At 41.1% G+C, this 17,060-nt stretch overlaps 1 protein-coding gene across 1 annotated transcript in view; it reads left to right on the forward strand.

The window, feature by feature from the left end:
* The window catches only part of LOC126920152 (acetylcholine receptor subunit alpha-like 1), a 157,143-nt gene that overhangs the window by 107,842 nt on the left and 32,241 nt on the right, over nt 1-17,060 (forward strand). Inside the window, exon 4 of the mRNA XM_050730138.1 lies at nt 3,012-3,121. Within this exon, the coding sequence (XP_050586095.1) occupies nt 3,012-3,121 (110 nt within the window). The remainder of the gene's footprint in view (nt 1-3,011; nt 3,122-17,060) is intronic.

The following is a 17,060-nucleotide window of genomic DNA, read 5'->3' on the forward strand; positions in this document are numbered from 1 at the left end:
TTCGTGCGCGTACTGGTCTCGGAAATGGTTTAGCAGCGATTAAACAGGATCTAAGTCGGACAATTGGCGCATCAAGTTGGACATTTATAGGGAATATGCAAAAGTACGCAGAACGTACGTAAAAATACATAAACATACATGTAAAATGTATATAAAATACGAAAGGGGAGTGCTTGTTGTACAATCGCAAACAACGCATTCCTCTGCTTGATATTTCCGGCACAGATACTAATTTGCTTAAAGCGTCGCGGTGCATCCGAAAGGTGGTTATAATGTCTGATCTATCGCCACTTTGCGACGCAGCAGAAATTTCGACAGGAGGAAGAGCGACCGCTTCCGACAAGGCTAACAAACGGGCCTCGTGAAACAACGACGGGGCCGTAGCTTCCTGAGGAAATTTCGGTCGTTCAATTTAATGAGTACATCGCGTGGCAGCCGCGGTGGACAAAGTGTTAATTGCTTTAGCGCAATTGAATCGACTCCGCGCCGTGCACGCTGTAATCGAGCGAATATATTCCGCCAATGATGGCCCGCCGCTTGCCCGAGCGAAGGGTTTATTGGCCTGACAATCATTTTCAGACTGCGTTATTTTTCAATCGCAGCGTGTCATCGCTACGTATTTCACTCGTTTCATTTCTTTTGTTCCCTTCTATGTGTAGAATATTGTCATAACCTGTATGGTTTTTAAAAAGTAATATTCAAAAAAAAAAACCGAAAAATAAATAAATAAATGGTTACGGGTTATTTGTGTCTTTTTAAAAGTCTTCGAAATGGTACGCTGGCATTCGCGCAACGGTAATTGATTTAAACGGAGCTGGGCGAATCGTGCGCGGAATTTTTGCCGAATAGGACGAAACTTGGCTAATTGCAGGCGGAATAATTCATGCCCGTGGGAATCGATACGTCTCCGGGATCGTTCCGCACATGTGTGTACCTTTACGAGCCTCCTAATTCCTTCTCGTGTATTTCAAGCGAGGACCAAGCCGATTTTATTGAATCCTCCAAGTTGCTTGGAAAATTAGTCTAAGAAACATTGCAATCTACATAATAAGAATCCGTATAGTTTGCGACCATTGGTCGATGAAACGCCTTGAACCTTCCGCTTCGTTAACAGAATATCAATGGAGGAGGTTTCGATGCGTTGAAATGTTATTAAAAATCAAACGAATCGCCCGAAGTCATCGGAGAACGCATCGGCGGATTTTAATTCGTCGACCGTGCAGCTCGTTCGCGCAAATGCAATTATTTACAATCATCGAATTCATCGACCAACGGGATGGCAAACTGGACACCGACTCACCGTACGTACCTCGTAACGATCGATATCGTTTCGATGGAACGCGCGGTTGGGAATCAACGATCGTTTGTTACGATTTCCGTCGATCGTTACGCGTGATGTTGATGGATTAGAATTACGCATGAAACGTACGTTACTGCTTTTTACTAACGTAGAAAATTATCGATTCTATAACATTTCGTTGTCTATGTTTCGTTGGTACTTCGGTGGTACTTGTAGCAACGTGGAGAAAAATCACGGGAAGGACGGTCGCCTATCGTTGGTATTCGATTTCAAAGGTTCCTAGATACCCAGAAAACGACGAACTAGCGTCAGTATGCTGTCAACCATACCTCGAGATACCTCGAGATACCTCGAGGCAACTGCAGTTCGCATGTTTCGAGATTTTTTGGAGGAAAATACAGGAAATATAAGACCTGTCGTCTCGAGCAGACCTCTTGCCAGAAAATTCCTTACAATCCAACAACTAAATCCGCAATTTCTTCGTTTCTATCATACGAAGTATTCGCGAAGTTAGTCAGAGAAGGAAATTGTTTCTTTATTCCACTTATAACTCGCTTCTTGGTCTTTGGATCAACCACGGCAAAGAATTAACCGCGATCTGCTATCCATCATACGTGTTCGCATAGTAATTCGCTACATTTATTTAATATTTTAATATTTTTCACGTAAACGATATTTCGGTATTTTTGGCGTTAAGGTCGTATATTATTTTAGCGTATTGAGATGCCAATAGTTGTAACGTATAAAGCGTAGAAATGGAGTCAGCGATAAGGAAAACCCGATTTATTTCATTTATTGACACGCATAACCCGACAACGACATGAATATTGAACGCGGCGAAAACTCGATAGAAACGCGGAATGGACGAATGGAGGTCAGTTTTGTTTAATGTCACGTGAAACTGTGCGAAAGTTGTTACGAATGCGCTGGTTTATCGAAACGATTATTTTAAAGAGGGACAGCTGATGGAGAGCTCGCGAGAATTTCACACGTTTCATATTGTCATGGCGTTTAATCGTTGAAAGTCTAATTGGAGACGTACATTTTAAATGGGAATGACCCAGTATTTGCAAGGAGAGGTTTCTATCTGAAGGATTCTCAAGAAGATCAGGTGGAGAGCTTATACAGAGTAATTATTTGAAGTACAGCGAACGATAATTCGATTCGAAGTGCAAGTATGGTCAATGGAGGCAAGTTTGGACGACGTGCGAAGCTGTATTGCTATTTTCCAGAGTAGCAAGTTTCTTAGCTTCAAACGGAATTATTAGTTCACCAAACGGCAGAGTCTAACGTAATCAGGATTTGTCCAAAGTTTCGTACAGCTTCTATTATATAGTTATTGACGTATTTCGACCTCATCTTCGAGATGAATTGAACATACAGACCTACCTACGCTTTGCCTCAATTACGATCCAAAATAGTTTAATTAATTTTCACATAATTTTGGTTTAACCTGCTGTTAATGGGTCCAGTTACGTACATATCGCATGATCTGAACAATTACTATTTTTCACAGACAAACGTTTAGCTTGTGAATTATAATCGGAATTGGTAAAAAGTAATTAAAAATGTCAAAGCATCGTGCAATTATCGAGATTGATCGCCTGCTTAAGATATGCTCGCTGTATTCATTTTCTCCACTCTGTATCCGTTACCATGGTAGAAGAACGAAAATAAACGAGACTTATTTTTGCGTTGTTTCTGCTTGCAGGAGTGGAACGATTACAAGCTGAAGTGGAACCCGGATGATTATGGCGGTGTCGACACCCTCCACGTGCCGTCGGAGCATATATGGTTGCCGGACATTGTTCTTTACAACAAGTAAGTCGATCTAATTACGTCTGGTCACGCGACTTTTTCACCGGATTAAATCCGATAGCGGTGAAATTGATACTCCTGCAAGAGATAGAATTTCGATATTGGTTTATTTCGAGATATAACAATGGAAAAATACTAGAGGCGTCTCGAGGGCTTTAACGGCTGGACAACAAAATTAAGCGCATTAAATGGCGCTGGCCGTTTCGACAAGACCGGGCGTCGCGTTCACTGATAAAAACCGATAAAATATACGACCGTGACCGAGCAGAGCAATTTGCCACAAGACGTCTTGCACGAAACCGGGTGCAAGCCAGGCTGCGGATGCAATTTGTTCGTCCAAACGATTTTATTTTTATAACCGGAAAGGGCTAGCTTAAACAGCTGTTCGATACGTTCGATGTCGCGTACAATATTACACGTGCTCGATGTTCCGGCTTTAACCATCCTTTAATTTCCTTTCGTTGCAATTTATAAACGTGCTCGAGGTACGATAAAACACGCCGATAGAGGCGATACGTTCACGTTTAACGATACTCCAATTTTATCGGATACTCAAATTAAAAAGTGTCGCGAGATAAGAATATAATATATTTATTTATTTACTTATTATAATATATATATTTATCTTAACGGGTTAATCAACTTATTGCTAATGATGATCACAAGAGAAGTACATGACAGGCATATTTGATAAGAACTTATCGACCGACTGTATAATTTACAACAAATACATAACAATATGAAAGAGAAGCAATCGATAAAAAAGCATGAAAAATATTCGTTGAAATTACAAATAAGCTTCGGATACTTTGAACAGTTAATCATCCATAACACGAGAACTGAAATACGTAGGGCATGTTTTTATGTGATGTTTATTTGCTTACCTTTTAGTATGTAGATTCACCCTCTGAAGTATAGACATGTATTTATGACTCATGCTTTATAATAGTCTAAGAAATACCGCACGAATTATCGTCTAAAGGGGGAAAGACAGTTATCCAAAAGGGCTGAGGATATTTCAGCCGGTTTTTCGCGTTAATCTGGCCCAGGTTGATCCTCTTTTGCCCATTCTTTTCGGACGTTCGTCCCAATGTATTGGGATACGGTCACGGTACGCTGCGGCGTCCTTCATCTTGGTCCAGTCATACTTCATAGGATTTTAGTGGAAAGTGCAGAGCACGGTATCTCGTAAACCGCGGTGGAATATTCCGCGCCAGTACGTGACGTTTTCAGCCGAGAGCCCGCTAAGGCCATTTTGAAAATCCACGACCGAAACGGGACACACACGAGCTCCACGTATCCTGACCGAGGCAAGCTAACGCTGAGAAATAGGATGTACTTTGCCCCAAGGACGACACTTTTACGAGGAAGTAGGGTTGAGTCGTCATGACGCCATTCTTGTAGCCTAAATGGCTCCCGGCCGACTTCGTGCTCGGCTATCGTATACCGAATTCTTCCTTGTATCTGTAGGATAAGAAATCGAGTGCTCTTAAGCCAATTCAGGGAAAATTAGGATAGTCTCGATCGTTTCTATCGGTCTGTTTATTGGTTATCTGTATCAACGTATCAGGATTATGGCGTATAGCGACGAGCGCGTAAGTAGGAAGATTCTTACTCGGCGGACTAAAATTCTTATGAATTTCTTTAAACGGTGCAAATGATTTCGAGAAACCTAGCAATTGACGATGGGATAAAATTTAATAAAACGTAATGCGTATTGCCTCGTCGAATTCGAGCTTTAGAGAAGCGACGTTTTATATGCATTAACTTAGCACGTTGCCATACCTAGATAGGACAATTTTTATTCAAATTCAAATCCCGTTCATGCTCATTTAACAAATATAGTCGTATATTTTGCCAATATAAGCAGATCACGTGAAATCTCGTCTGAAGATCTTACGAAATGTTAGCGCGAGCGATGATACAAGTGATGGAATGGAAGCTAGTTTAGTTACAGCTAGTTGTTCCAAGTAGAAATTGAATTCCACTTCAACACAACGTTCTCAAACTTTGCTATACGTTCAAAGTAATTTGTACGAAGGAATCCACTTCTTTCGTACTTTTCCGAGAATTTAATTGCTTCTACGCTAGTTACGGGATACTAGTGTCGTCGATGAAACTCGAGTTAACTTGGTTTGAACGAAGGTGGCATGGTGCTTGGCCACACATTCGAGACATTTTCTATTTATCGATGTCCGCGTGTCTCTCACGATTCAGTTGTCAAGCTCGAGTAAACCGTTTGGCTTTCCGAAACCGTTTCGTTACCGATGCTTCTCAGCTAAAGAAGATTAACCCTTCTGAAGTTGAAAGCAAACTGCGTGAGCAGAAATTTTGCGCCTGTTTTCCAGCCTGAAGGCGCAACGTGCTTGACTCGTGCTCGGTCGAAGAGCCCGATCGTTTCCTCTTTGCTGAAACGTACGATCAAACTTTTTCCCCCTGTTTGCGCCGACGAGTGCGCCTCTCATTATATCAGCCGCGCAGCGTTTCCTCCTACGCGAGATCTCACGACTGCTGGGAGACGCGTCGGCGTTTTCACGAGTTTTATTTTCAATTACGCACTGGAGTGGCTTAGGCGCGGCCACGCGTTCAATGCTAAGTCATAAAGAACGTTCTCGAAAGTCGAAACTCTCGACATACATTACGCTATTTCAATTACTCGAACAGCGGCAGAGAAGAACAGGGGTGGAGGGGACGAATCGATTGTCCCGACGGCGCAGCGTTTCGAAAGGCTCAAAAAGTATCGGGGCTTTGTGCAGCCCGACAGCATGCAAATGTATCCTACGAGCGAGTTTGTCGTCCGCCTCTTCGATCTTCTCTGCCACCAAGGTGGGAGTAATTTGTATGGAATATTCGAATCTTATTAATAATTCACCGTCGTCGTTGAAGATGGGGCCAGACGAAAGGGGAGCGGCTTGTTTGAAACGAATGTCAAAGAAAACGTGGTCGTGAAGAGTTGAAAGGGATTCCTCGGTGATCTCGCGATATCGAGATACGCCGCATAATGCGGATATTGTTACAAGATGAATTTTGATGGTGTTCGCTCCATTTGACGTTTCCGAGACCTGGTGACCGTGTTCCTTTCGCTCCGTCCCCTCACCCCTCTTTGACCATTTTATCGAATTTTAACTTTAACCCCTCTGTCGAAGGCAATTCGCTGTTTAATAACTTGGTCACGGCTTTATTGTCTAGATGGAACGAGGGATGGAAGTTTGTTGATTGCTTTCAGCCGCTTTTAGAAGAGGGAACAGTGAAAAAGGATGAATTATCGAGCGTGAAGAATATAAGACACGAAAGTTTCAGCCTGAATTTGCGAGACACCGAGTCTCGAACAATCCACTCGTACTTGCAAGTTCTCGGATGGAAGTTCGAGGTCAACATCCATCGCCGACCAGCGTGAGAAGGAAGGTTGCCTTAGGCCTAGACGATGTATCAATTAAATCAGAGTCAAGTTGCTCCGGTAAATTTGATTGTGAATCGTGTGACGTTTCTCATTTCTCTAGTTTCCTCTGCGATAAGTTTTACGGCGTTATCTTTGTATCGACTTAATCGTCGATGAGGCGGCGCCTCCAAATTCTCATTGCTATACTATTTCTTATGAATGTGCGCGTGGTTGCGCTGCCCTTCGACTAAACACATTCTTCTAAAACGACGAATAAAAACATTTTCACCTAAAGAACCGTGCACTCGACGTGCATAGCACTCGTTCCCGTGTACCCAGACTCTTCAGACTCTACGAGAAGCTTGAAGATGCGCGATATCGGAACGGCTAATAATCTCGTTCAATTTCAAGGGTTAAATACCAAGAAACATTTCAGGTATATTTACACAAATACAGGTCTCGATTATTGAAGTAAGACCAGTTGTAAAAATGTCATTATCTTAGCTACGACTTTTTCAGAAAGCTTCTCGATTGTGTTTGGTTTACCAAATTATCATTGAAAATGTAGGTAATCATTTATACGTAGTAACGTATTTTATTACTAAATCGAGAGTTTACGAGCGGTTCTATAATTTTGAAAAACGGAACACGAGGCTTGTGTGAATTATGGGAACGCCGGAGTGGTGGTAGGAACGGAGCACGTAGCGGCAAGTGCCGTTTTGACGAATAGTTTCGCGATGTTTAAAGAATTCTCAAGCGGTGGCAATGGGCACGAATTATTCGCCAAGTTTCCTGCAAACTTTGAACGATTCTTAAATGGAACGACTAAAAAGTCGCTTGTAGGAAACGAGGAGAATAAATGTCTTCGTTAAATGGATGTTTAACGTGGGTTGTTAGCAAAGGAACAGTGCTTTTGGTCACACGTGTGAATCGTAATCCTATATTAAAGGTGATAAGCTAGGTATTCGTCTTTTGGCTTTTAAAAAATCCCTCCTGATGTAACGAAAGCTTTTACGATCTCTGGTTTGCCATACGTCCCTTTAAAATATACGCACAATTTAAAGCGATGAACAGCGCGATAACGTAAGGGTCCGTATCGTTGGAGAACGTTGAAGTTACAATTTGGAACTTATGAAAGCAATTTATATGCGCACATGTAAATTAGATACCATTGGATGGAGACATTTATTAGCGGCAGAGAGTTTTTCATGAAAAGAAAGTTTGGTGAAAAGTTCCGCCGAAAAAGGCTCTTTCAGGGGACTGAAAAAGTTGTGGAAGGGAGTAGGGTGGCGAAGTTTTGCCGCGGAAAATCGATAAGTCGCGACGAGGCTGAGGGTGTACGTTGGTGAGATCGAGGGGCCAGGACAGATCGTCGGATGAAATTTAATTAAGAAACGACCGATCTATAACGCGTTTCACTGCAGTCGACGTTGTCATAAATAAAACCGCAGGTCATTGTACGAGTTGCATTCAATATTAACACCTTGATAAATCTGAATTCGATATTCCGACTCGCTGTCGATGGGCGTACCGCGCGACTTCGCGGCTCCGTTTATAATTGAACTTATCGATTATGGGACATACCGTGTAATATACAGCACTGTGCTAAAGCCCTGGACCATCCGCGCTATCTTATAACGATAGATAAAATACACAGTGTTTGACGATAGTATTTGCACACTTTTTCCAGGTTGGAAAATCTGTTGTAAATACTGTAATAAATAAAATTCACAACGTTCAGAATGAAAAGAAATGAAAAATATGAGTTGGTATTTTGAAAGGTTGCAAAGAGAATTGTTAAAAATAAAAGATATGTTTATTAAAAATATACGCAGTAGCGTCTCTTCCAAAGTATTGTTACTGTCGAGAGAGCGAAAGAATTCACGTAATTCACGTTATTAGTTATTTCAAATTAATCAAGAAATTTTTTACGTAATTACTAACTTGAATTAAATATTTGTTGTAAGAACGACGCAGTGAAAGCAATACCACGTGTCTTTATATTTATTCGTAAAGATACGTAACTTGATATAATATAATGCTACATTTTTGTACGGCGTTCCATAACGTGAGATTCATATATTATAGAAAAGGAATAAGTTGCAGGAATTTCGAGTCTCGGAGTATCAAATAGATATCCATAAATTTCATGAAATTATCGGTTTCTTCTCGTGGAACGTCTCCGAGGTACGGTTTCCTCATAAATATTCAGTTTCCATCGCTTTAATTGAAGTACATACGGCAAAGTTGCGGCGTTATATTAGAAGATTCGTGTTCCTGGAAGATACACGTGGTAGCGAACGTAATATCCGCGGTAACTAAGTGAAAGTCTGACCCGAGGTGTTGGGACAAGAAATCCGGTCTCGTTTATCAAACTTAATTTCTTCGCGCCGTTAAATACGATTTTCATTCGGAGCCAAGATAAATTCGATGAACAGAAGCATCCACGATATCCGGCTTGTGTCCGTCGAAGCAGCACAATAACAGTAACAATATTCGTGGTTAATCGAGAACCAGCGGATTTAATCGAAAAACCTGGAAATACGCGACCGTATTGGATATACCCGAGTAGCTGGAAAATGAAAATGAAACGAACATGACTAGGATGTCGATCGGTACGTAATAATTTTATCCACCTGTTAGAAATAATTAATATTAGGTGGAGATCGCGATGTGCGCGTATGACTCTTTTCATACTTTTCATTACATTCTAGATTAAAATTCCCATTTAAGCAGCTACATTAATTTTCATTAAATGTAGGGAAAGATCCTAAGCCTGGCCGCTGACAATTGCGATATTCATCCAGAAGTAACGATAGATGAGGCAACTAACGATAGTTGTTAAATCGTTCGTAACTCGAGACGATTAACAATTCAACATCATGAAAATATCGACGTTGAATTGATAATGATGGTACAACGCCGCTGTCGTTTAATCGTGTCGAAGAAGATCGATGAATATTTATGGAACGAACTGATCCACGTGGTTAATTGCGCATTAGAGAATCGAAAAGGTGGAGATCGGTGCCGAGGAGACGTGGAAAGGGATGGAAAGACAGACACAGTGGAACTAGTTTCACGAGGAAGGGGATCATGCACCGAGAGAAAAGTTGAAATTACATGGAAACTATTTCTCTGGCGGCTCCATCTCGGCCCTGTATCGAGGAAAAACGATTTTCGTTGAAAGTGATCCAATAGCGGGCGAAAAAGCGCAGACCCGCGGCTCTTGTATTGGCTCGAAACAGATAGGACAGGATCCAATAAACTCGGCGAAGCGTCGGGGCGCAATCAACGATGCAAATGCTCGGTCCGTATAAAGAAAGCCGCATAAAGGGAGGGCAAAGTGTTTTTTCGTATGCGGCCCTTTTTCACGTGCCGTATCACGCGCTCGTTCAATCGTCCTTCTCGTTCTCGTTCGTCGGGTTCCTCGCGAGTACGGAACTTTCGATCAGGCATCTCGTATGGAAATGACACAGGCGTGAATGTAATCAGTGCTAGCTGCTAGATCTAGGTTGCAGTGGAATACGACGGCTTCGTTTTGCATAGAATAAGCGCGCACGTGAAATCCTTCCGCCAGCGGTATAATTAATTGTCCGATAGTCTCTTGCTACAGAAGGATTTTGGCCAGAATGAAAATGGATGAAATATTCAAGACGAATCGTTTTGAAACTTGGAAAGGATTTAACATCAAATGCGATTATGACTGATAAAAAACAAAGAACAGCAAATGGAACAAGTAAATATACTAACTATACGGAATAGACACAAATGACAAGTATATTATGTTACGTAGCGACGAAAAACATATTAAACTGATACGAAGGAAATTAGAACGAAAGATGTATGAAAAATACATAATAGGAGAAAAGTATAAAGAAATTACGAAATATCCTTCCGTGAGAAATTACGAATTAAATATTTTCACTACTTTCGTGCTTTTGGTATTAACGCATTGCGTACGGCGCTCTGCGCGCTCAACGCGCTCCTAGGGCCCTCATATTTTTGAACGCTCCAGAAGCATGCTTGGCAAACAATAGGATGCGTATATGCAGATTTTTAATTTGCATTCGATATAATATTTTTTATTCAATCTTCTTCTATGTCTAATCGTATCACTTAATTCAAGAATGTTACTGCTATCACTGAATTCATTTTCGTCGCAAGTGTATTTTGGTGCATCAGATAAATCATCAAACAACGATTCACTTTGACTTTCATTTTCTTTACATCTGTGTATCAGTTTGCTACTTTTGTAATGTTAGGGCCTATTCCATAAAATAATTTTTGTTATAACTTATCAGTAACAGATTGAAAATGTATATGATTTTTAAAAAGCTGTTTCCTTACAAATTAAAACATGAACTTTGAAATAACAAAATGTACAATAATAAAACACTTTATAAGGTACGGTAGACGATCGGCACAGATCTACCGATGTACTGGCTATACGGACTGATTGTTTCTACATGCTTGCAATGTCAACATTCAGTTGTTTTGCTAATCAATTGTCACAAGAATGCGCAAGGCTTTCATTACCCTGGTAACGTAACAAAAACATTTGTCTCTGGTTGCTTAAGTCATCGGTTCAGTCGAAAAAACATGAAAACGAGATATCTCGTGACCCATACGTAATGTGATAAATAATTCATATTCGTATTGATTGTTTAAAATTGCCAAACCATCGTTTTAGTTTGTAAACGCGGTAATCAGAAGGCGGTTGAGAAACGGACGAGTGTTGCTAGGACAAGAAAACGATACAAAGGCAACAGAGACCGATACCAGGTGTCGAGGTACACTCGGTGTAATCAACGGGAGTAAATAGGTGTCGGTCGTCAGAGGGAAGCGGGCAAAAGGGTTCGGTACAATGACCCGCCGGCGTACGTGCGGGCGGACAACGCGAAATGCAAAGTTAAAATATGCAGGGAACGTACGTGAGCCGGAATCTCGTTACTCCATTATCGCCGGATTACTGCGCCTGCAGCTCGTCCCAGACGCGGTAATCCGGTCGCAGCGCGCGCCACGAACGCGCGTTAACGAAGTAACACGGCCTCAAAGTAACCACGTCGGACCTACTCGCGAGATACAACTTTCCTCGCCTCAGCCATATTCTGCCAATTCCCAGTTCCACCAGTCACGCGTTTAACCTTTAAAACATCATCCGTGGTTCCTACCACGAAGTCTGTAACAGACGGATTTTCAATTAACACTGAACGCATCCCCATGTGCCTCGAATAAGTTCGTAGCTTGATTACCGGTGTATCAATGATCCAAAGCGAAATCCAAAGTGATACAGTTGCAGTTTTCGAAGCTGTTAGAAACACCGAAAGGAATATTAATGGCGTTTGCAGCTACATGGCAAATAGATAGCACGAAGTTCGGATATGTATTGAGATGTGGATAAACTGTAGATTCAGTCGGGACTAGAATAAGTGGACAGGTAGTGAAAATGAATAGCAACGAAGTTTCGTTAAATGCTGCTTGCTTACACAAGAACGTAAATATTAATTTCAATTATTTACCAAATTATCAATGTACTATAAGCATATATAAGAAACAATACTTTATTATATAACATTAGTATCTACTAGTTCGAGCATACTTCGTTCATATCTACTTCCACTATCTGTCCACTTATTTTTATGCCGGATTGTACGTTGAATTACAGACGATTATACAGACGATATTTTCGATTCTTGAAATAATACGCAAGTTGACGAGTGCTGCGTTTAATCATAAATTTATCCAGTTCTAATTTTCTGTTTCCCTGCGCAAATCGTGTTTCATATACCGTGATCATATCCATGCAAAAAAAGAGAAAAGAGAATGGACTCGTCGCCTTTCTGCAGAGTATTAGGTTGTCCGGAAAGTGTCTTTCTTTCGCAAACGTGTTTTTTACAACAATGCACCTTCATACAAACGTGACACCAAGTGTGTGAAATGTCGCGGTGTTTATCTCAAGAGAACGAAATGGATCGTACGTAATTCGGCAAAATAATATAAAACAAAAAACGTTGTGCGTTTATTATTTCCTCATAAAACGAAAGAAACTTTTCGGACAACCTAATACATTGTCAAGTCACCAGGCGCGTGACAACGATATTAATAAACAGTGAAACAATACTGTCACTCGTAATGTCATAGGATATGTTTTCAGAATTACACTGTCATTCCTTTCTCTTTGGAATTTACCACGGTGAAATCGTCCTGTCCACGGGACTACACGGAGGCGTTAAGTTTATGATTCATAAGGTGCGCGATGACTCGAGGCACGCGACAATCCCCTAAACACCGACGGCTTATCGTACACAGTGATACATTTAACGTTTGAGACATAAGACAAGCGCGTAGTTGGAGCTGTGTTAAATTAGGAGGAAATTGAACTGTTCGCGAGACTATCAAATTTCTGACTTAATGCTCGTAAGTCACGCGTCAGCCCCGTTACGGACTTCCGCTTTCACTGTGTAAATTAACTAAACTTACGATTTCGTAGGATCGCGCCTGAGCCCGCGCATTCTCGTTGTTTCCTCTTCCCTCGTTCGAATTAATCGATGGACGCTTTATCATCCGTGATTTATCGCCTTTCTTCTGAATCGAACTGAAATTGAAATATTTTGAATGTCCTTGGTTCTCCCTGTGCTAATTTAATATAAATGTCGCAGGAGTGTTAAGAAAATACAATTTTTCCGAATATTTGAAACATCGGGAGAAAAGGGAAAATCCAAAATTCAGTAATTTATATATTGTTTCTATGAGATACAAAAATTAATTAAAATAAAAAATACTTTGCAAAAGTCCACTGCAGAAATCAGGAATACGATATCTACAATGTTAGGAAATATAGTTTGTCGTGCCAGAAATATTTTAATGTTTTCGAACTTTATAAAATTAGAAGAAGCGGATCGAGCATAAACAATGATGACAAAAATAGTAAACAAACTTTCTGAATTTTGTCCCATGAGCATACTGTTAAAAAACAAAATTCACTAATCTGTAAAGAAACAAAGTTACAAATGAAATGTTATTTAATCGTAATAGTTAGCTGGATTTTAATGGATTAATAAAATACACAAGAAATAAAACCTATGTAGAATATTTTAGATATTTCTAAATATTTCATGCATTCTGTGTATTCTTGCACGTTGAAATATCCTACAAATAAATAGGCGCTCGTAAGTAATAATTTTTCTCCTAAAACTTTTTATTTGAAACTTTCGATTTCCTAAAAAATTTACTTTTCCCAATCGCGTCATTTTTCCAGCAAATCAACCACATTTACATAAATCCACCGAAAGATACACTACGTAATTACATCTTTATCTAAGAAAAGGCTGTGCCAGTGCACCCGATATTTCTCACGGTTTCACCTTCCATTTTCACGCCACTAACCCAACCTCAAACTACCCGAAGACGATGTTCCCACTCGATCTTGCTCATAGTAGATGATCCCAAGAGGAGAAGAACAATCCCGAAACAAGTGCAACGTGCTCGTTGCTGTACAAAATGGAATTATCTTCGTCGTCGAGCGGGAAAACACGCGCTTGTTCGACTATCGTCGTGGTTGTCGCTCGTATCGTCGAGCGCTCTCCTTCGTCGGTGCTTTCGTCAACCTCCCGACGACGTGTTCCCGTCGTCGACGTCGACGTCGTGTGCTCGCCTCGACATCCAGCCGCATTATAGCGGCCTAGCTGCCGGCTGACCTAAAATATGCCAAGTACACGTGGCCCTGTTAGGATTCCAGCCTGCAGCCTGGCTGCCACCCCCTGCTGTTCTCCAGAAACCAGCCTCCGGTGCCAAGTAAACGCGTCGCTGCGTTATACATTTTCTCGCATAAACACGAGCGTCTCGTCGTCGTAAATTGGATGCCAGCTGATACACGTTGATTGCTAATTGGTGTGTTTCGGTTTCTAAGTGCGAAACTCCGTTATCGAAGGCGGTTGAGAGTTGCAAGGGGTTATTTCGCTGCTGGCTGAAGTTTCGCGTGGGGTGGAACACGATGCAGGTGTAGCAGAAATTACGGAAGGGCAAGGGAAACGAGTGCTTAGCCGGGCTCGCAGCGAACTCGGCTAATTCTCTTTGAGTAATTTCGGATAGAGACGACGACTGCGTTGTTTGAACGTTGTTCTTGAGTTGCAGCTCGAGATAGAAACTCATTGTTGTGCCTTTTTCGAGTGATTATGTAATTAGGAAAGATTGTGTGAAACGCGAGATGAGATGCGCCATGGTGCGTAAATCGAAAGAATCCCATGGAGAAAGAATTCCGCAGGTCTCTCGTTGGTTTTTAAATTTCGCGAGAAATAGAATTTCTGTTGGCGAAGGAAGCGTTTCACGATGCAGGGAATTGCGTTTTCTGCGCGATGCAATTCTCGCCACTTGCCCCTGGGTATTTCCTCGAGTCGGTGAACGAAAATAGAGTGGCAGCCGCGAGGAAACAAACCGCTATTGTCACAGATCGCTGACCATTCTCGCGAAATCCACGATAATCTTTTTTACTCGGCTCGCCGGTGAACCAACTGCAGTCGAGGCCATCACGTACAACCGGCTCGTTTGTCTTCTTTCGACGAGCCACTCGTTTCTGTATTCTCAATTTCAATTCGCTTTCAAACGTTCTGCGCTCCTTCACCCTATTTGCCTCCCCGCGCCGTGGTATCGGCGAAGCATCGCCATTTCTAAAAAAAAAAGAAGGAAAAAGAATAATAAAATAGTCCGTTTTCGAAGATTTTGAAAGTGGAACAATCAATACAGTACGTCGCCTCTCTTTATACATTTCCGTCTTTTTCTTTTCCCTTTAAAACATCATAAAACGAATATACAAAATTATATAGGACTGTATTTTCCGTTTGTGATTTTGATGACCTATCTTTCGTTGGTTTAGATTTGGTTGAACGGTATTGAACATTTCGGCCGATGCGGTTTCGCGTTTTTCAATTTCGCACGCTACAGTCGGCCGAACGAAATTACGCGAATCCACGTTATTTCCATAAAACGGTGGCGCAGGCAATAGAAATTTCTCGGGTCCCTACTGAATATTTAAAAATTGCCAACGACCACCCTTTCCGCTGGTTACGACTGTTACGGGTTGGCCAGCGAACCGCATTGTGTCCCGAATTCAATAGTTTTATACGTATTATTTTAGAAACTCAAATTATACCTACCTACAATCAGCGATTATTCCAATTAGCTTTCAAATAATAACCCACTCCAATATGAATAAGAAGGATATAATAAAATAATAATAATAAAACTAACGCCTATTTCTATGTATTTTGCATTCGCGTAATTTTTAACAGAGAAATACTGCGCACTAAATTCTTGAACGCTAATATTCGCTTACTCTCAGGGATCACTGATCCAAGATTCGCTACTGAACGATTTATTTCCTTCAATAATTCTTGTTTCTACGCTAGAAGGGGAGCTGCTACGTGCTTCCTGACATCGTTCATTGGGATTTATATCGACTCTGTTCTCGCGAAGATGTACGAAGCCGACCGGAAGGGTACGTGTTGCAATCGCCAGTCGTTGAACCCATCCGCAACCGAAGCAGCAGGAGAGAATTTTTACCTGACCCTATACTTCGAGGCTGTCTTTAAATGCATTAAGGCAGATCTTCTGTATCCCATACTTCGTATTAACCTTTGCGATGATTTATATCGTTCCTCGGTTTTCTATATACTTACAACGACTAACTGTTGTTGGTCGTTTTTCGAGCAACGTATATGCTTCACCGAAACGTAAATTCTATCTATTAAATCGTAGCTTGTGTGTTTATGGGAAATGCACAAATGCACGTAGTATGTGAAAATGTACGTAATACTCGTGATAATACTTGGCAGAAGAAAAAAAACCTTTATTTAATTCGTATTTTTCTATAAATACCGCAGTCTAGTTATTTTGTAATCGCATAACGCACGTATAACAAAAGGAGGGAGAAACAAAACTTAATTGGCATTAGAGCTGGACATATACTGATAATCCGCGAAACATGAACTTATTACCACGTTAGAAGCCAAAATTAAAGATTGCGTCTGTGGGTGAAGGAAAGACGACCTTCGAAAATTGAGGAACGATAATTTTGAATCGTACGAAGATCACTATCGATAAAGATTTACGTATATTCTTTGTAATTTTTTCGTATGGCTGCAGATGAACTTCAGAAACTCGTAAGAAAAAGCTGCTTTAATAGAACGTAAGTTTCATCGCAAAGAATCGTCATTTCCTTCGGTCTCGTTCTACGTATTTTACGTCGCTGCGAACATCGAATTTATTGACTTCGTTCGATTTTAATTGGCTAGAATCAGCCTGCTCGGCGGAGGGAGGACAAAAACGGGCTGCAGAATATCACGTTGTACTACTGAAACTTATATCGATCCGTCGACCGTGCCCATCTCTCGCGGCGCGTTCCAGTAGCGTACAAAGTCAGCGCGCACAACTCAGCTAGAAATTTCATCGATTTCGTGAATTCTTTCGATATCGATGCAAAAAAAATGAATCTCGAATACGGTACTCGCGTGCAGAATTTTTTTCCGTCATCTAAACGACGCACAGCTTCTGCTAAACATAGAGAAA

This window comes from Bombus affinis, chromosome 9 (assembly GCF_024516045.1).
Source record: "Bombus affinis isolate iyBomAffi1 chromosome 9, iyBomAffi1.2, whole genome shotgun sequence".
Lineage (NCBI taxonomy): Eukaryota > Metazoa > Arthropoda > Insecta > Hymenoptera > Apidae > Bombus > Bombus affinis.